This window comes from Lissotriton helveticus, chromosome 6 (assembly GCF_964261635.1).
Source record: "Lissotriton helveticus chromosome 6, aLisHel1.1, whole genome shotgun sequence".
Lineage (NCBI taxonomy): Eukaryota > Metazoa > Chordata > Amphibia > Caudata > Salamandridae > Lissotriton > Lissotriton helveticus.
Window position 1 is genome coordinate 708,616,120 of NC_136067.1, and position 22,146 is coordinate 708,638,265.

General features: G+C 45.8%; 1 protein-coding gene across 1 annotated transcript in view; it reads left to right on the plus strand.

Moving 5' to 3' along the window:
• Positions 1-351: 351 nt before the first annotated feature.
• The window catches only part of LOC144762470 (uncharacterized), a 120,943-nt gene continuing 99,148 nt past the window's right edge, over positions 352-22,146 (plus strand). The window contains exon 1 of the mRNA XM_078647683.1: positions 352-1,551. Within this exon, the coding sequence (XP_078503809.1) occupies positions 352-1,551 (1,200 nt within the window). The remainder of the gene's footprint in view (positions 1,552-22,146) is intronic.

The window sequence follows — 22,146 nt, forward strand, 5'->3', positions numbered from 1 at the left end:
GGAGAGTGTAATCAACAAGTGGTCAAGGAAATTTAAAAGATTCCCTCTTTTTTATTTTAGGCGATGTCACCAAAAGAACTGTCTAATGCTGGAGTCATTGGAATTGAAGAAATATGGTCTGATGGGATCCAGCCAGAAAGTGTGAATTATTTCAATGATTCATTTATGGATAAGGATCATGCACCGGTAGGGCCAGGATGCATGCTCTCTGAAGTCAACCGAGTAGCTCCAAAACCGCAACACTCCAGCAAGTTGTTTGTTGAACTTAAGGAGCTTTATGCCATTGAGATGAAAATTTGGGATGAAAATCTGAAAATTGAACAACTCCGTGAGCTTGAACAAACAGGGAAAATGAAAGACAACAAATCTTTTCTTCACCAAACAAAGGATAGACTATCTTTTTTGGCGGAACTGCAGAGGGAGAGAATTGAGGTCGAAGAACTGGAACAGAGCTTAGCAAAGGAGGATTTATTAAAAAAGAGGAAACTGAGAAAAATGCCTGATGTGAACAAAATAAAAAGCCACCCTAAACTTTTAATGTCCAAATCTAGTGGCATAGCTTCTTCAAAACCTATTATTCCTTTAGTGGGCTGTCCGGATGCACCCTGGTCTTGCTCTAAAAACCTCAAGGGGCCCAAAGGTGGCCATGATCAAAGCTTGTCTGACTCTGTCAAGACTACAATACAACAGATCGTGAATAAACCAGTTAACCAAGAAGATAATCACATGGGCATTCTAACAAGCACTGCATGCAAACAAGAAAGCAGAATAGTAGAAGGTAGTGAGTACTATCCAAAAGATGATCCCAGCTCACTCAGTAGCATAGTAAAAGGTAACATAAGGCCACCACCATCACCTGTTGAAGACACAAACAAATATGCCACTGATAAACGTTGTGGTCCCATTGTAAAACCAAGAAGAGCAGTGGTTGGAAAACCTTGCACTCCTGTAAATAACAAGCAGGGATTCTCACTTTGCAAGAACTTAACTCCTAAAGACCATGCAATTCATGAACCGTTGCACACTTGTGCAGCTCAAGGTAACCTCAAAAGAAATGAAGTAGGTCCTGAAGTCACAGGTAATGTTTCATCATTGTATCTTCTAAAAGAAGACACGTTTCCAGATACTGACTATGAACCTAAATTCAAAGGCACAAACACTAGTACTGCATGCAAGTACCAACCAGAAAACAATCATTGTAACTCCTTTGAAAAATCTGTTAGTAATGAAAATGGTGAAGTTGCTCATAGCTTACGGGATGGGTTAGATCTGAAATACCTGACCACAAGTACAGAGGGCACTTTGCCTCAAGTCATCGAGAAACAGGAGCCTTTGAAAGACACACCCAACACAATGTGTGACCTTGCTAATATAGCAGATAGTCATTCCAGCCAAAGCCTACCGAAGTCTTCTAAGGAAGGAGCTTGCTTGAACTTAAAGGAACGAGAAGTGAAAGATTCACACGAAGACCTGACTGATGGATTTTGTTTAAAAATGGCCCCAAAAACACCAGTTCCAGAAAGATCCCACTTGCAAGTATCCTCTTTGAAGGTGATTTATTTTTATTTTTTATAATTGTAAAAGTTTGCTTGCAGTCTAAATTAAACCCTACTCATGTAAAAAGAACACATTACCACGGATTTAGCACATACTCCTAAATGCTGTCGATTTTTTATTTATAGATTTACACCAGTATAGAATATTTGAGTGCAGGAAAAGATTAGTCTTAGTGCAGTCGTCAATAGGCACCAAGGGCCAGATGTATGTAGATAGCATTTTGCGATTCCGTAATTGCAAATCACATGGATTTGCAATTAGGAAATCGCAAAATGCAATGCATGAAGGTGTATAGTACACCTTTTGTGATTCCTATGGGGTCGCAAATGACCTACCTCATGAATATTAATGAGGTAGGACGCAATTTGCGACCCCCTAGGAATCGCAAAATCCACAGGGATGGTGGCCTGCTGAAATCAGCAGACCACCACACCATGTCCGTGATTGCTTTTCAATAAAGCAATCTTTTTTTTTGTAAAGCAGCCCATTTTCCTTAAAGGAAAATTAGATGCTTTACAAAACGAAAAATGAAAAGTTTTCTTTAAATTGTTTAAGAGCAGGAACTGGTCTGTGGGCCCACTGCCTGCTCTTAAAAATGGTTTTACAAACATTCACAAAGGGGAAGGGGTCCCTTGGAGACCCCTTCCCATTTGCGAATGGGTTACCACCTACTTGAAGTAGGTGATAAAGTGCGAATGTTTTGCGACCGCAATTGCGGTCACAAAACATTCATACATACCGATGCGATTCGGTATTAGGAAGGGACGCCCTAAACACACCCCTTCCTAATACCGAATCGCACACCCATTTTGCGATTCGGTAACAGGTTACTGAATTGCAAAATTACGTTTGCTGCATCGAAAAAAAAAATGTGAGTTCGCAGACAGCCAGATTCTGCGAATATACCTGTTTGCGAATGCAAAAAGCATTGATACATCTGGCCCCAAGTTTTTAAGGAATGGAATAACAGATGCTGTAGTTTAACTAGTACTTCACAGTGGAATATGAAATGAGTTGTGGTGTTACAACTACAGAAGCTCCATACCATCTTATGCACCAGCAGGTTTAGCAAAGGTCCTTTAACATGAAGTATTGGGAGATGGCCAAAATAAAAAACCGTAAGGAAACAATTTTGCTAATATATTACCAGGGAGTTTAAGTCTTAGGTCACTCCATTTACATAATAAATCCTGGTCAACATAATAACTGGATCCCCCATGCTGACAGACAGTTGTAATGACAAAAGTATAGACAAAAGTAAAGGGGCATCTATTGCTAACAGTTGAATATTTGCAGTTATTTCATCACAATATATTGTTACCCAACGGTGAATATAACAAGGATGCCGTAAAGAGCTAGTAGAAGTTCGATTAACCACAATAGAGGAGACATCAATTACAAAGTCTAGCTAGAATGCAGGTACAGCTTTCTGCTATACTTTTTCTAAATTCACTCTTCAGACCATTGGCAGGCATACCTTTCATGTCGAGAAGCTGAGGTGAGGTTAATTCTAGGTGACTCAAAAGTGGTGAGGGTGGGTGGACCCAGATACCAATACTCATCCACCTTCATCGCTCTTAAGACACCCAAAGGTCACAGTTTATGTTGTTTTCATGTTTATATTAAGATAAAGTCTTGCTGAATACTGTCATAGTGAAATATGATGAAATGATGGAAAGTAGCCGAGGTGTATCATATGTAGAATGCTTTATTATTCAGAAGATAAGTATCAAGGGGAAACCCCACCAGAAGCAGCCCACTTGCTGCTCAGCCCGTCCTCAACTGATCCTCACACTCACACTCCGGCATTCCAACTCTCCATCCTAACCACGCATCAACATTCTACTCTGGCTGAGCAGCAAGACCTGCAATACTAGTCCACTACAGCACATTCCCCCTTTTAAACAGGAACAAAAGAATTCTGTAAGTACAGTAACAATATGAATCAACATAGGTGTAACATGGCTAACACAGAATGTGAAGGAAAAGAAACAAGCAATAATTCGTAAAAGAAAATACATTGATTAAGAGCAAAAGACATAGTATGCAATTCATAAGCATATAACAAAGACTGAGAGAGAAAAAAATATATATTAAGAAGGGTGAAAACTGCACCCTGTTGAACCATAAAATAAGTTCAACGTGACAAGGCAAGGTGTGGAAACATGTACCAGAACCAAAAGAATAAAACCACACACTGTCACATAATTACAGAAGCCGTAGAATCTACACACAATGGATAAATAAATCCAGTCAATTAAAGAAAAAAGTCGAGATACAGCAGGTGATATCTGCACGTACAAGTGAATATCACAAAGTGACCTATCCACGCAAAAGTGGATATCACTGTACACAAGAATAAATGGCAACCCCCTAACTAAACATGAAATGGAAGCATTGTGAGCGATACACAATAATGCCAAAAATAGGTGGAAAATCCACAAACCAGTGGAAGACCACTTAGACGAAGGTTATTACAATGTGTACCTAAATAAAACAAAATAATAATCATGCAGTTAAATTAAATAACGTACATTAATAATTTATGTGGCATTTACAGTATAAGTGAAATGACACGGGCAATGAATGCGTACCATGAAAATTCTGTTACTGACTGAATTTAGAAGGCTATTTATACATAAACCTAAACTAATGAAAATTCCCATTAGGAAACTTGTGACAGATTAACTAGCTAAGAGAAGAAAATTACACGTTATGAACCAGTGTATACATTAATAATCACACTGCAGGCAAACAATCTATACTTACATTAGGCACAAAAGTGTATTGGGAGAAATCAGTGTAAAAAGGTGTGCGCATCACCCACACTGAAGCATAAAAACAAGTGAGATCAGCTCTAATACACAACTACCCCCGAAAATAACAGTCTAAGCTTAGTGCATTGATAATATCTAGATTGGCCAAATCAATAACATATAAAGCTCTCTTTAAATGCATTCTCCATAAGCAAAACACTCAATTAAAGTATTAGTTAAAGATAGTATAGAATACAGTGTATATAATGTATAACACATGACTTAAAATAAAGACTATAGTACCCTTCCTATTACATACTAATTCTCAAACACATTACAGTCCTAGATAAATACAAGCATAAATCTTCACTAGCATATTAAATGATTATTCTTAAACAGTTAAAAGTGACAATGTATGTGAAGAAAGAATGAAAAAACTTCAAAGCTTGGTGTTGCTGTAAGTGCAACATAGCAGAATGCATTCTTTTTTAAAAAGGAAGCTACAAATCTCGGTGTTGCTGTAAGCGCAACACAGGCAAATTCATTTTCTTGTTTTAAAAAACCCCCGTTACAATGACAACACAATACTTGCAGAATGACCCCCCTTTCTCTTTCTTTTTTTAACAACTATGACACAGTAAAGGAAACAGGATAACCGCCGGTGAGCGAACCTTCTCACCCAAGATCTTTGTCAATGAAATAGTTCCATGTAAAGGGTTATGGAAGATCTGAGGACAAATCTTCTTCACAGGTACTTCTAGCGGCTCCCGCGATGTGTAGTAAATAGAGACACTCGAGATTTACAAAATGGCAGCACGTAATTCACAACAGAGTTGCAGAACGTCATTTAAGCACTGTAAGATGTGGCAGACAAACCCATGAAACATCATGAAACCAAGAAGATACGGAACTTCATTCAAGATGGCATCACGTCTTTTGACGCTTAGTCTGGGTGGCTCTCGGCAGGAGCGTGCTCTTGCAAACACGCACAACGTCATAGGAGCGGTGAAACTCCAGAGATGGATTACGCAGAGACTCTTGTGACGTCGCATGATTTACGCCAGTAACTGCTAAATATTCCCACAGCGCTGAGAATGAGCCCATCTTTTATATTGAAAGCAACCAAGTATGAATTGAAACAGTCTGACCTGTATTAGACGTTGTCACCAAGCTTGTAGTCTGAGGCTCCGCAATAACACCTCACCATGGACAGGTCACGAAAATGAAGAAAAAAATGACGAATAAACTTTTGTATAAAGCAAGGTGAAGTACTTGGGCAGCCTCACTAGATGGCGCTTGATGCTCACGCTGACAAACACAGTAATTCCCAATTGACATTTAGACGATCTCTTCTAATGCTTGTTGGAAAGCAGGACGCTGACAAAACGTGGAGATCGTTTTCATGCCTGCCCGTCCTCTTTGACAGTTGAACACTCCTTAGAGCATTGCATATCCTTGTCTAATGGATTCTCTCTCATACCGATCTTGGTTTGATGAGAGAGCGACCGATAACCCAGGAACTGGCAGGGGCAGGTCCAGTATCTTTACAGATCTAAAGGCAGCAACCGGCAAACTGTAGGAGAGAAAGGTTGCATAAAAAGCCTCGAGTCCTGACACACTTCAGCGGGGGACAGATGTTGGTCACTGGTGGGGTCCTTGGTGTCAGGTTCTTAACTACGTAGGTTACTATTTCAAGAAAGATGCTTTACCTTAGTTAATTTCAGTTTTCTGTTTCCATCTGCTAAGACAGCACAGACAGGTTCTTCCAGATCGTCGCCAGATGAAATATGATGAAATGATGGAAAGTAGCCGAGGTGTATCATTTGTAGAATGTTTTATTATTCGGAAGATAAGTATCAAGATGGAACCCCTCCAGGAGCAGCCCACTTGCTGCTCAGCCCGTCCTCAACTGATCCTCACACTCACACTCCGGCATTCCAACTCTCCATTCTAACCACGAACCAACATTCTACTCTGGCTGAGCAGCGAGACCTATAATACTAGTCTACTACACATAGGGTGCTGAAACTCACAAAGGATAATGCAGGACAAGGCTGATATATGTGCTATGCCTAATCGACATTTGAGAAAATGTCACAGAGCACTAAAATATAAATAAATAGTACGGCGGAAAGCATGCTCCTGTGGTTACCCCAGTCCTACATGCAATCCTCACTGTGACTACACTAATTGTTAGATTCATGTATTTTATTGTCCTGTGTTTTGCTGCCTTGTGATCGTCCATCTATCCTGCTCATAAAAACAACCAGATTACAAGGAGCATTTCAATTAAGCAACATTTCCCACAATCATCATTTTAACTTTTTGCTAATCGCCATCTAGTAGTCGTAAAACTCAAAACAAAGCCCGACCCAGTATGCCTCCTGTTAGTACTGGCTATTTCTGGTAGGCTAAGGCTGACGCCAAAGCCAGGCAGAAACCACCATTCTAGTCAGGGCAAGGGAGTCACACGCCAAGATAACCCCTGCTCACCCCCTTGGTAGCTTGGCACGAGCAGACAGGCTTATCCCGGAGGCAATGTGTAAAGCATTTGCGCACGCACACAACAGCAACAACATCCTAGGCACACCACAAAAGGAACTCCACACAAGGTTATGTAAAAATAACTTTTGTATTGTCAAAACACATCAGATAGAAGTCACACATGTACATTGTGCCAACTGGCACGGGCAATATTCACAAGGGATTATGTAAAGGACAGGGCCACATGGGCCACTGTCAGAATCAACACTTTTAGAAATAGCACTTCTGGAACTTAGAATATAGGATATAAAATCACTGTAGCACAAATTAGCAAGTATAGCACACCACCAGTAACTACTGGTAACAGGTAAGTACCACCTATGCAACCCTAACCACCTTAGGAGAATGTCACGCAGGGAACCAGGACCTCACCAGGACCACCTGTACTGGAAAGAACAACCACCTAAGAATAAAATACATTTAGGGGTATAAGCAAGAACACATTACACATGATGCATCACCACATTCAGCGGTGTAGGGAAGGAAAACACATGATGCATAAAAACGCATTCAGAGGTGTAAGGGAAGAAAACACATGATGCATAAAAACATTCAGAGGTGCCAGAACACAACTCAATAGCGCAGAAACACATGATGCCTAAAAACATTCAGAGGTGCAGGAAAAACCACACAATTGCGCAAAACTACATAAGCCACCACCTGTGGTAGTCCCTAGGCCAACTGGCCTTGCAAGGGCTTAAATGCCCGTAGTCCAAATGTCAGGCAGGCTGCGCAGGCAGCCCAGAACACAAGTCTAAACGTGGCAACTGCCCACAAAGTGCTGGGCAGTTGAAAAACACTGATGATGCCAACGTTGGAGCCTCGTGGGCTTAAGAACACAAGCGGGCCAAAACACTTGTGACCCCCAGAGCCTCACTGGGCTCTAAACATCATGTGGGCGGTGAGTCCCTCTAGACTCTAAATATAAAATGCCCTCAAGAGCCTCTCTAGGCTTGAGCAAACAACCATGGGGGCTGTGAGCCTCTCTGGGCTCTAACGAAGAATGCCCCAGGCCGTGGGAGTCCCCCTCCTGGGGACCCGAAACACACTTATGCCCCCGGAGCCCTCTCAGGGCTCTACAAACAACTGTGGCGATTTCGAGCCTCTCGGGCTCTAAACAAGTACCTCGCAGGCAGGAGGGGGCGGGCACCGGCAATGTGCCCCAACGCCCCTCTAACTAAAATGGCCCCCGGAGCCTTCTCGTGGGCTCTTCTAAACAATGGAGCGGGGTGGAGCCTCTCGGGGCTTGAAAAGGAACAGGTCGGGCGTTGGTGGAGCCCCCCCTCTGGGGGCTCGAGAACAAGTGCAGCCCGACGTTGGAGCCTCCCACGGCTCTGCTGAAATGCCCGCGTGAGCCTCTCAGGGGCTCAAGACAGCGGCACCCTGCCACACGGAGCCTCCCCTAGCCCTCCTCACTTACCGGGCTACTCTGGCGGGGGCTCCTTGCGGGTTTTGCGCTGCTCCTCTCTTCTCCGGGCTGCAGGGGTGGGACTTCCGGCCGTCTCTCCAGGGGCCGCGCTACGATTGGCCGGCAGCCCAACCACTTCCGTGTCGTCGCAGGCAGAGCGGCGGCCCGGCGGTAGACAAAGCAGCAAATGCCGGGTGGGCACCGGCTTTCCTTGTAAATTACTGGATCGAGGTGGGCACTCGTGTTTCCTCACGCAATCCTGGGCAAATGTCGGGTGGGCACCGGCCTCCAGCAAACAAAGCGCTCCCACGCGCTATAAAGGCAATTACAGCGTTCCCAGCTCTAGGATAGGAAAACAGTGCTCCCAAGCGCTAGCAGGACATAAAAAGCGCTCCCAGGCGCTTTAGGGGAGAAATGAAGCGCTACCAAGCGCTTAGGGGCCAAATCAGCACTCCCCAGAGCTATAAGTAAAACCAAGCGCTTCCAGCTACAACAGGTCCTGGGGGGCTGCAAAGAAAGGCAAAAAGGGGTCCCAGGACTAAGGCATAGTCCTCCATCAATCCGGGCGCTGGGCAGGGTCCAGGGAGGCAAGCCTTCCCCTGGGCCCAAGCAGCAGCACGCCCCTGCAGGATTCAAGTCAAAAACAAGAACACCTTGTAAGGGGACACAGCCCCTTTTTATACCATAAAATCCTTTGTCTAGCAGGGTCCAGGCAGTGTGAGAACCAGCTACAACTGGTTATAGGGAACTCCTTTCAGTGTGAGGTGCAGAGGCGACAGCCGCCCAGCAGGAGGTGGAGCCAGCATTGTGGCAGGCAGGCACAGCCCTATTCACTCCCAGGTGCTATCTCCTCCCACCACTCTAGTTGCAGATGCAGTCATTCAACCAAGTGCTGACTCAGACAACCTCCCGGGGCTCCCCAGCCCCTATCACCCTCAAAATAGACAGTCAATCCACAAGCAGGCCCAGGCACACTCCTGGAGCCAGACTCCAGCCAATCACGTGCCAGCAGACTCACTACACACGCACACCCATGTCTAGAAGTGGCACTTCCACACTAGACACATTCATGCCGCATACATCATTACGCAGCATTCGATCTCACGAGTTCGCACATACCAAACTCGACCCTGCACTCCCCACACATCAGGAACTACCATGGTCACACATATTCCCCATGCATTCCTATGGGAGGGCAGGTCACTCACCACACATACACAGAGAGCTCACGCACTTTACACTGTACCACAGTGAAAAAGTGCGTAAAGGCCTAAAATCACCAGGTTCCAGAAATATGCTAGGCAAAAGCAAAAAGTTTCGGGGTGAACCTGCCAAAAGGGCCAGGTCCAACATAACCCCCTTCCAGCCAAAACGCAGGGTAGACCAATCACTCCACTGATGGGCTTCCCTGCTTTGGGCAACAAAACACGGACACGGGCCCGCACGGCAGGGACACCCTCCGGTTTTGCGCCACTCTGAACCCACATGGATTTCTCTCAACAAGAGCTCTCTGGCACAACTAGGATACCCCACTGGTACTCTCTAGTCATCCACGGCCAGGACCAGGCCCTAGGCCATCCAAATGTCACAGGTCCTGACCACTTCACAGAGTGGGGGGCAGTAACCCATGGCACACAATAGCCAGTCTCCACTCTCCCTCTCAGTGTAGCGACAACTACCACTGATCCTTCAACCTAGGGACCACACCCTCAGGCTGACCAGAGGTCACGGGCAAGAATGCCCCACCCTACCTCTACTTCTGGGGTTCCGCACCCTCCCAGGGAAGCACCCACCAGAACACAACTCTGACACCAGATCAGGACCTCACTCCTTCAACTGGTCTACCACCTGGGATCTCGAAACTATTTCACTTTGGAGGTACAAAGCACACAGCACAGTCCCTCTTCAAGCAGGTGGGGGGACACAGCACACAGCAAAGTCCCCTTTCCTCTACCTCGGTGGAATCAACAAACTGCAGGTGAGCCCCAGATCACACAGCAAGGGCAGCCCCCTCAGTCTCTTCAGCTGATCTACTTTGGCAGAGATTCCTTCTTGACCTGGAAGTTTCCTAATCTCCCAACCTAGGATCTAAACTCTCAGGTTGCACCTGGGTCAGAGGTAAGGACACCGTCCCTCTGCACCCCCTTCCAGAGTTCTGCACCCTCCCACCTTGGAGCGGTACCCCTGGAAGCAAAAACCGGTCAGGACACTGTTTACGGAGGCCCTTCCCTCCAGGTCAGGCTGAACCTGAACCTGGCCTCCCCCTCCTCGGGGAACGACCTCCAGAGGCCCCACAAATGGTCAAGCACTCTAGACGGTCAAATGCCCAGCGAACCAGGACTTCTGCACCCTCCACTTAGGAGCGGTACTGCCCAACACCATGACCGCCGGAGTTCTGGTTACAGACACTCCCCGTCCTCTAGACACAGGAAGATCCTCCTCAAATGACCTGTAAGTACAGCCTTAGGGAACCCTCCAGGCCCTGCGACACGGTTTGTGGCCAACGTGGGACACACCGTCCCACACTCACTCCGCCTCCACTGAGAAAGGACGTGAGCCCCTACACCCCTACCATCCTACTGGGACCTAGCTGGGCTACACTTGAACCTCTTCCCCTACACAGGATCATATGATACACAAGCCACTACTTTTAGAATCACTTCCCAATGCCTCTGCAAGACATCTAGCACACCACCAGACGTCCACCTTCTTGTCCAGTGCCTCTGCAGGACCTCCTGCACACCACCAGAGGTACACCTCCCGTGCAAGCTCCTTTAAAAAAAACTCACACCAACTCCTCCAGTTCAACACACCACTCATCCACACACTCCCCCTCCAGACTGGTGAGACAGTTCCTCACTGCCCCTGACTCTCTACCTGTACCCCTCTTACTGAGCACCAGGCACCATACTCTGGGAACTGGGAATGGGACTTCACGCACTGGTCACATTTTAGCTGCCACCACTGGATCCTACCATATCGGGGAATCCAGACACAAACACTACACTCAGGGGATAACCACCCTCCTGAGCAAGCCATTGCTCCTCCACACTCCCTCTCTTCCATCTACCCACACAGGGACAGGAACAGGGATTGGGCACTGGACCCAGCAAGGGATTCCTTATCTATGGGAACCTCCCCCTCTACTGGTGTCCCGCCCTGTCATTTTCTCTCATCTGCCACTAAACATAAAGCGCAGGAACACCATTTGAAAATGACACTCTTGAGGAAAAACAAAATCATAAACAATAATCGCAAACATGTGACTATCTAAAAAAAATGCAGAGTTTTGTAATGTAGCCAGCTGTCGCTGTGGTACTGCGCAAACACAAGTCCTAATCCTCACCGCTGTCCAACAATGTTAGAACTGGCTATTTCTGGTAGGCTAAGGCTGACGCCAAAGCCAGTCAGAAACCACCATTCTAGTCAGGGCAAGGGAGTCACACGCCAAGATAACCCCTGCTCACCCCCTTGGTAGCTTGGCACGAGCAGACAGGCTTATCCCAGAGGCACTGTGTAAAGCATTTGCGCACGCACACAAAAGCAACAACATCCTAGGCACACCACAAAAGGATCTCCACACAAGGTTATATAAAAATAACTTTTGTATTGTCAAAACACATCAGATAGAAGTCACACATGTACATTGTGCCAACGGGCAATATTCACAAGGGATTATGTACAGGACAGGGCCACATGGGCCACTGTCAGAATCAACACTTTTAGAAATAGCACTTCTAGCACTTAGAATATAGGATATAAAATCACTGTAGCACAAATTAGTAAGTATAGCACACAACCAGTAACTACTGGTGATAGGTAAGTACCACCTACGCAACCCTAACCACCTTAGGAGAATGTCACGCAGGGAACCAGGACCTCACTAGGACCATCTGTACTGAAAAGAACAACCACCTAAGAATAAAATACATTTAGGGGTATAAGCAAGAACACATTACACATGATGCATCACAACATTCAGCGGTGTAGGGAAGGAAAACACATGATGCATAAAAACACATTCAGAGGTGTAAGGGAAAAACATATGATGCATAAAAACATTCAGAGGTGTAAAAACAAGGAAGACACATCATGCCTAAAAACATTCAGAGGTGCCAGAACACAACTCAATAGCGCAGAAACACATGATGCCTAAAAACATTCAGAGGTGCAGGAAAAACCACACAATTGCGCAAAACTACATAAGCCACCCCCTGTGGCAGTCGCTAGGCCAACTGGCCTTGCAAGGGCTCAAATGCCCGTAGTCCAAATGTCAGGCAGGCTGCGCAGGCAGCCAAGAACACAAGCCTAAACGTGGCAACTGCCCACAAAGTGCTGGGCAGTTGAAAAACACTGATGATGCCAACGTTGGAGCCTCGTGGGCTCAAGAACACAAGGGGGCCAAAACACTTGTGACCCCCAGAGCCTCACTGGGCTCTAAACATCATGTGGGCGGTGAGTCCCTCTGGACTCTAAATATAAAATGCCCTCAAGAGCCTCTCTAGGCTTGAGCAAACAACCATGGGGGCTGTGAGCCTCTCTGGGCTCTAACGAAGAATGCCCCAGGCCGTGGGAGTCCCCCTCCTGGGGACCTGAAACACACTTATGCCCCCGGAGCCCTCTCAGGGCTCTACAAACAACTGTGGCGCTTTCGAGCCTCTCGGGGCACTAAACAAATACCTCGCAGGCAGGAGGGGGCGGGCACCGGCAATGTGCCCCGACGCCCCCTCTAACTAAAATGGCCCCCGGAGCCTTCTCGTGGGCTCTTCTAAACAATGGAGCGGGGTGGAGCCTCTCGGGGCCGGCCGTCGGTGGAGCCCCCCCTCTGGGGGCTCGAGAACAAGTGCAGCCCGACGTTGGAGCCTCCCACGGCTCTGCTGAAATGCCCGCGTGAGCCTCTCAGGGGCTCAAGACAGCGACACCCTGCCACACGGAGCCTCCCCTAGCCCTCCTCACTTACTGGGCTACTCTGGCGGAGGCTCATTGCGGGTTTCGCGCTGCTCCTCTCTTCTCCGGGCTGCGGGGGCGGGACTTCTGTCTGCCTCTCCCGGGGCCGCGCTACGATTGGCCAGCAGCCCAACCACTTCCGGGTCGTCGCAGGCAGAGCGGCAGCCCGACGGTGGACAAAGCAGCAAATGCCGGGTGGGCACCGGCTTTCCTTGTAAATTACTAGATCGAGGTGGGCACTCGTGTTTCCTCACGCAATCCTGGGCAAATGTCGGGTGGGCACCGGCCTCCAGCAAACAAAGCGCTCCCACGCGCTATAAAGGCAATTACAGCGATCCCAGCGCTAGGATAGGAAAACAGCGCTCCCAAGCGCTAGAAGGACAGAAAAAACGCTCCCAGGCGCTTTAGGGGAGAAATGAAGCGCTACCAAGCACTTAGGGGCCAAATCAGCACTCCCCAGCGCTATAAGTAAAACCAAGTGCTTCCAGCTACAACAGGTCCTGGGGGGCTGCAAAGAAAGGCAAAAAGGTGTCCCAGGACTAAGGCAGAGTCCTCCATCAATCCAGGGGCTGGGCAGGGCCCAGGGAGGCAAGCCTTCCCCTGGGCCCAAGCAGCAGCACGCCCCTGCAGGATTCATGTCAAAAACAAGAACACTTTGTAAGGGGACACAGCCCCTTTTTATACCATAAAATCCTTTGTCTAGCAGGGTCCAGGCAGTGTGAGAACCAGCTACAACTGGTTATAGGGAACTCCTTTCAGTGTGGGGGGCAGAGGCGACAGCCGCCCAGCAGGAGGTGGAGCCAGCATTGTGGCAGGCAGGCACAGCCCTATTTACTCCCAGGTGCTATCTCCTCCCCCCACTCTAGTTGCAGATGCAGTCATTCAACCAAGGGCTGACTCAGACAATCTCCTGGGGCTCCCCAGCCCCTGTCACCCTCAAACCAGACAGCCAATTCACAAGCAGGCCCAGGCACACTCCTGGAGCCAGGCTCCAGCCAATCACGTGCCAGCAGACTCACTACACACGCACACCCATGTCTAGAAGTGGCACTTCCACACTAGACACATTCATGCCGCATACATCATTATGCAGCATTCGATCTCACGAGTTCGCACATACCAAACTCGACCCTGCACTCCCAACACATCAGGAACTACCATGGTCACACATATTCCCCATGCATTCCTATGGGAGGGCAGGTCACTCACCACACATACACAGAGAGCTCACGCACTTTACACTGTACCACAGTGAAAAAGTGCGCAAAGGCCTAAAATCACCAACACCAGGTTCCAGAAACAGGCTAGGCAAAAGCAAAAAGTTTCGGGGTGAACCTGCCAAAAGGGCCAGGTCCAACACCTCCCATGACATAGGTCTATATATTACTAAAACACGTGGGACTCTTATGTGGTGACCGTTGTGAGCGTATTAACAGTATCCTCAATGCATTCAATTATTTAATCAACGTAATGAATGCTGGAGATGGGCCTTCTTTCCAGGAAGTTAGTTATTTGTATTTTTTTTTTATCATCAAGTTGATGCATAACCACAACATTAGTTTTAAATGGTGACAACAGTGCAGGTGGTGCATTGCGTGAACAAGGTTCCAAAAGTGGCTATGTACAAAGTAAAACAACAACTCATATTATAGAATCCCTGCTCTCACTAAACAATCTGTCAGATCCTGTTACAAATCACAGTTCTTCCCTAAATATAATCAAAATGTGAACTAACTTTCTTACTATGAAACCACATATAAGAGAAAACAGTACGAGACCCATTAATTCATTGGAATCTTTGCTCAGTGAATGGCCGTGTGTTCAGCCCCTATAGTATTCTTACCTATTGAACTTGCTGTGTATCCCGGAAATACATATATAAGTTGTTAGAAATTGGGTTTCTGGTTGGCTAGGGTAGGCACCTACGCCAGGCAAAACCCACCACTCTAGTCACTCTAGTCAGGGCAAATAAGCTACACACCAAAGATAACCGTACTCACCCCCTTGGTAGCTGGGCAAGAGCAGTCAGGCTTATCCCAGAGGCAATGTGTAACATGTTTGTGCAACACACTCACGCAGCAACACAATAAAAAACCACCAAAGGAGACTCCACACACTTATATAAAAATACAGAGTATATTATGCATGAACCATAGACAAAGACGACTTAAACCAGTGGTTACTTTGCCAACTGGGCAATTGTCAAAATCCTCACAATGCATGCAATAAAAGTATGACTGTTATGTTGCAAAACATCATGAAAGAAAACATTGTGATGCATAATATGCGGCCCCTGAAATAGTACTCGTTGTCCTGGTAGTGCAAGTGTAAAACGACATATATCATCACACCATTGCATAAAATGCAAAACATAAAGAACTACCAAAGCATCAACAGGTACACATCGTACCATACATAACACCACTGTGCTTTGGCAAGACGTATGTGTAATGTTGTTGCTAAGGGTTGTGCACACGCCATAAATCAGTCAGTCTCATCGCTTCTAGAAAGGGCCGTAAAGGTCCTGGCTCATACTGTGGGGCAGCCTTGCTCTATCAGTCCCAGGCTCAATTACAGCATTTATGTCACCTCTCGGTATAAGAATCCCAGGTGGCAGCTCTAAGATAAGGGCACTAATGTCCAGAAGGGTCATTGCATGGAGTTTGGGTGGTATGTATAAGGAGCAGATGTTGAGTGTAACACCCTCCCAGTGTCCTGACAGGGCCACAAATGGACAGAAGGTGTCAAGCCATGTGCGGTGAAGGATAAACAGGACTGGTTTCTTGATTAGAAGGCCTGCTCCTCTTGAGTCTGCTGTGTAGCTTGCATGTGCCAGCAGAGTATACTAAACCTGCCTACGGTCTTATAGCGGTTACACAGATATGTGCTTCCTGCATCAACAATAGCTCTGGGGCATGCCGACGCAGGCACTGGAGAACTATTGTGCACTTAATTTTGCTACCCTAACCATTCACGTTCCATGTCCATATGTTGAGATCTCGCTGTTTGTGTGCTTCCATGAGTGTAATTGTATACACTCATGGAAGGTATAGGTTTTAGTACCCTCGGGAGATCCAGTGCCTGAGTTTTACCCCTCTGCAGCCAGAAAGTTAGTTCTGCCTCTCCCAGCACCCCTTTATATGAGCAACCATTAGAACAAATCAACATATTGCAAGTTGAAAACCGTTGACCCAAACCTACAAACTCCTAGGGATTCATGTACAACTCTCGGAGTGCTGTTAGGAGCTGTATGCAGGTGCACCTTCACTGCACTCAATTGATTTTATTAACCTTTAGAAGACATCCTGGCTCCAAACTTGGAAGTGATGATCTAAAACATATTGCTAATGTGGGCACACCGCCCTTGTATGATTTATTCATAGAGTACATTCATAAAGATGACAAGGATGCCAAGGTTTGACAGCCTCCGCCTGCAGAAAGTGGAGTTATGTTTGCTTTTGTTTAGCTCCCACCAAGCAAAAGCAAACAGCTACCTCCCGAGGGTTGGCACTCTGGGACAGAGCAGGAGCCGGCCCTGGGGAGTGGCAGTCCCCAGGGCCACCCATGGCTCCATGAGGGGAGCTGCGCTGTCCCCCCCCCCTTTATAGTATTTAGCCCCATGGAGGTCGCAGTCTCTGGGGCTGCTAGTGAGGCCGTATGGTGCCCCCCGCATTCACACTAAATGTTTTGGCCTGGGGAGGTGGTGGTCCCTGTGGCTGTGGGGTGGGCTGCAGGCCCTCGCATTCATTATATATGTTTAGCCCCGGGAGGTGGCGATCCCTAGGGTGTCAACAGGCCCACCCGTGTATACATTTTTAAGTGCCCCGGGGAGGTGGCGGTCACCGGGGTTGTTGGGGGTCAGCGCGCCCTCTGCATTTATTTATAGACATTTGCCCCTGGGAGGTGGCGCCATGGGGGGGTGCTGTGTTGGCACCACCCACATACATCGAAAGCAGTACCCAGGGAAGGTGGGAGCCCCATGGCTTTTATAAGCCATAGAAGAGGTGCCCTATGCACCCCCTCCTATTTTTATGGTATGCACCCAGGCGGGTTGCTTAAAGGTAAGTCTTTGGGTTTTTTTCTGCAAATATCGTGATTTTGCAGCAATGTTTTCAAGAAAAAACGCTTTTTTGGCCTGGCAGAGCCCCAGGGAGTCCCCAAGACTTGGGAGTCAGAGTATTCCTACCCTGCCCAATTTTCTTTTTTTAAATGTTTTTTGTGAGTCCCAAGATTGCTGCTAACACTTCCTGGTTCAAGTGTGGGCAGCCAATGAGAGCTCTGCATTTCCCTGCACAACCTCGTTATTGTTCGCGGAGTCGTCGTGGCCACAGATATCTATATTTTTTCCCTTAAATTTCTGAACAACTGCTGAACGCATTTACACTACCATTTATAACAAAAAGCAAAATCTGCGGACCAAAAGCTAGCTTTCCGTCAAATTTGGTGTAATTCCATTCAGCGGGTTGGGCTGTAGTCGTGTTCAAAGTTCCTATGCGAATTAACTTGGGAAATACACTTTTTTTGACCTCCCCTTTTTCCTCAGCCCCCGCTTGGCGGATCACCTCGAAACTTTCCTTGTTGAACAAGATTCTTTTTTGGGAAAATGTCATGAAGAATTGTCGACTAGCGCCAAAGATATAGGCAAGTCAAAAAATGCTTTCTTTGGAAACATAGTCCTGACTATAACTACCTACTATTTGTTTACACGCATTCAGTCATTGAAATTGCCATCAAAAGAACTTTTTTTAAACTTTTCATGTTACAAGCTTGTACACCTTCATTTGTCATTTTGGAGGAGTAGAAACAATTGAATGAGCATTAATTGGACTAAATCCTACATCAGCCAAATCAACTGTTTTCCATAGCGGAGGTGGATATCTCCCCCTCCCCTGCAGAGACATCCAATATAAGTAGAAATATAAAATACCTGTCCTACAGTTACAGGTAGTAACTTGATGGTCGTAATTTAAGTTGGAAGCGTCTCCATCCTCTTGTATAACTAAGTGGAGACTTTTAAATTCTACTACTAGGCATATATTTTCACACAGCAAAGGTTAATAACATCCAGGCAAAGATTCCTGTCCAGGCGTAGGATGAAATCAGTGTGTGTAGAGATCTCTGCACAGATTTTCATATGTGAATAGGCCCCATAAGTGGAAAAATTATAGTAGAAGACTGTACAATGTTCACAGAAAATGCTAACTGAAATGTAATCATGTAAAGGGAAAATATATTAGTAAGATGGTGCAAAGAAATGACCACGTGCGTGGATTATGCTCAATAATGTTTGGAGAGATAAATACATAGTCATGTTGTGCAAGAATGACAGCACTATTAATAGAAACAAAATTATAAAGACTATATTTTTAATGAAAATTATTAATACTACTAATGGAGCAGATTTGCATAATACACATGATCATGTAGACGGGCGATGGCCAGGAATGATGACTTGACTAACAATTACATCCAGGTGAAATTGTGTAACAGAGCACGGACAGCTAGAGCAACAAGTTCTGATTACACCAACTGCTTTGCAGTGGAGAATGATAGAGACTTTAAGTATCTAGGACATAATTGTCTTGCAATATAAGATATTTAATGCAGTCAGTTATGTGTCGAAATGTGACACAATGAATAACACTATTCAATTATTTATATTCGTTTGTGTACAGATGCATTTGAATTGTGGAGTACATACATAATACATTATAAATAGCAATTGATATTTTCTACAGAAAATCTGTACGCTTCAGAATGCAAAGAAATGGTTTGAGGGACATTATACTCAACATATTTGAGTATTCTGCAATATTCTATAGAAGAAATATTTTTATGGAGTAGCTGAGTAGATTATTAGTAAAACAATAATGAATGATGATGCAAATTAACGTATAATTATTAGGTTAATTATATGATTTAGAATAAATTGTTAAAAATTATGTTTAAATTCTCGTTCAGCCCTCAGGTAACAAGGATTCTCTTGTCTCTGTATATAGGACATACAAGTCCTCTATTTAGTAATGTGAAGTGTGGTGTGAGTGGTGCACAATGCAAAACAAATCACAAATACATATTAATGGTAGTGTAAATGAATCTATTTAAGACACAGTCAGTTCCTTAGTTCTTTCACTGTTCTTATTTTTCAGCAAATTCTACTTGTATTACACGTATGTGTTTTGTCATTGTTTATTTTGAGGGTAAATCCTTTTGTTCAGTAGTTAAATGCCCCTCCTCCCCTCTTCTAGGCACACTCTTTACCTTCGGTCTGCTAGGCAGCTGCCAACGGTGTTTTAAAGACATATTGGCTTTGTCTTTATGATGTCTTTTGAACCCCAGGACAGGTCACGCGCCAAATTACATGCTAAGAAAAATCATTACATGTTCACAAAACATTGTCCTTTTCAACTGGTTAACTTTAAAAGCACAAATACTTTACCCTCTCAATCAGTTTGCCTTACTCCTTTCAAGGCACATAAAGTCTACCTGGATTGTGGACTACCTCAGGGGTCCTCTCTCTCACCTAATCTCTTTAATATATTCATTCATGCCCTTAGCCATGCTCATAAAAATTTGAATTGCACAATTTAAAACTATGCTGATTATATGCAACTATTGTTCAAGATAGATGACTCTCTGACGTCAAAGGTAACCTTTCAAAATAACAAGCTTTTTATCTGGGATTGGATTAATGGTAACATCTTACACTTAACGCGGATAAACGTAGATTAGCATTACAAAGAGCAAGATCAACTACTGGAACACCTCTTTTTGGCCTTCCAAGATGGGAGACCCTCCGTCCCTTAAGACACCGTAAAAAGCCTTGGTGTCTTAATTGACAGTGAGTTGTCAATGAGTCCCCAAATTGGTGCAGTGATTTCATACTGCTTTTTACAGCTCCGTAGGATAAGGAAAGTCTCGAAGTTCCTCACCCGAGATCCTCTTATCCAAGTTGTAATTGCTTTGGTTATAGCATGGCCAGATTACTCCAATTCCTCTATGTTGGACTTTCTAAATCTCCAAATAGTTCAGAATCAGGCAGCCCGCTTAATCTTTCTGAAGCTTAATCACTGCCATATTACCCTCTTATTGAGGGATCCCCACTGGCTTCCTGTGAAACAAAATATTGTCTTCAAAATAGGGTGCATCATTTTCAAAACTCTTGAAAGTAAACGCCCCCCTTCATTTACACCTCAGGGGGCTTATTTACAAGCCCCTTGCGCCGCCAATACACCACTTTTTTCCATTATAAAAGTGGCGCACTGGCGGCGCAAGGGGCTTGTAAATAAGCCCCCAAGAGTTGACATTTACCCACCACAGGACACTAAGAGCCCCATTAGGTTGGCGGGCGGATTGCCAGCCATATTACAATGTGCGTGTAGGGATGCATTTCCATGGCGGCATTGCAGCCACTGAAAGGCATCCCTACACACACATCTCTACACTGCTAGGGGGGCCCATTGCGGGCCCCCAAGGACTCCGGGGGGAGGGGGGTTGGTGCACATGGGGGTACCTATGGTACCCCCCTGCAGTTCCATGCACAACATGGCAGGCACCGCGCGGTGCCTGCCATGTTGTGCATGGAAGTGCACAACATGCCTCCCTGACATTGTGGCGGGCGGTGCTGAGTGCACCGCCCGCCACAATGTTAGGGATGCAGGATGCGCCCGCCACTGTGGTGGGCGCATCCTAATGGCAGGCACGGTACCCCCACCATTATGGCGGGCAGTCCTTCTGTCCGACGGCATGGCTGGCGGACAAAGTCTGCCCGCCATCCTAATATGCCCCTATGTTCCTCCTCTAAGAATCTCTTATCGATTCCTGGTTTGGAAAAGAAGAGAATGGGTGACTCCAGATTTTCTGTTCTTGTTCCTGGCATCTGGAATTCTTTCCCTTTTGAGATCAGAACAGTCCTAATTTACAATAAATTCAGACAACTTCTTAAAACCTGGCTCTTCCAGCGAGTATATAATTAGAGCTCTCAGCTGTCAATTTAGGTCAGTCGTCTTCCGTTTCAGCACCATGAAACCGATTGGTGTACATGCTCTAAATAAAGTTCTGTAACAATTCACATACTGAAGTCAAATTCCTGTATCTCATAGAATTCCAATATAGGACAAATGTATTTATGGTTATGGAAGGTCCCACCAGATAACTTTTTTAAAGCAAATTTTATTACATTTAAATAACAATGAACTGTGCAATTTGAGCTAATAATTGAGTGCCATCAAAGGTCATACAATCGGTGTTCATGTGCATCTGGTTACTGTATTTGTCAGATGTAATTAGCCGTACAGCACTTTGAGTGGTGGTCATCTCGCTTCAAGCACAGCAAACATGCCAACATACTTTTGCTCCACCCCCCCCCCCACCCCCCCACACACACTCCCCGCCTCATACCAGATTTGGGAACAAAGCGCTCTTTATTCCCCTCTGCACATTAGGTATCAACCTTCATTGCTGTCACTGCAGAGCATGCAACTCAAATCCACCTACCTTCATTTCCAAAAAAGTTCAGATTATGCTCGGGTCTTGGACAGCAAGCTGGGAACTGTCAGGGAATCGATATCAGGGTCTTTCAAGCATTCTACTGAGGTGTCCCAACTTTGTCTGTTGTGCGCTGCGACCCCTCGTCACCTCCTGGAACAAAACTGCCCCTTTGTATCCTGCCCATAAAGTGAGGGCCTTCCTCCATTTATGTACCTGGGGGCTTGTGGCAGCTTTCCATTTCATTGTGATCTCTCCCTTTGCTAGCACTAGGGCTAAATCTACAAATGTGGTTGTCACTTTGCTGGTGGTGAGAACTCCCCGAGTAGACACACCAGTGGCGTGCAGGGAAGTGTTCTGTCAGTGACCACATTAATACAGGTTATTACCTCCTCCCAGTATTCTTGCCAGGCAGGGCAACCTCACACTATAAGGAACATTTCCAAG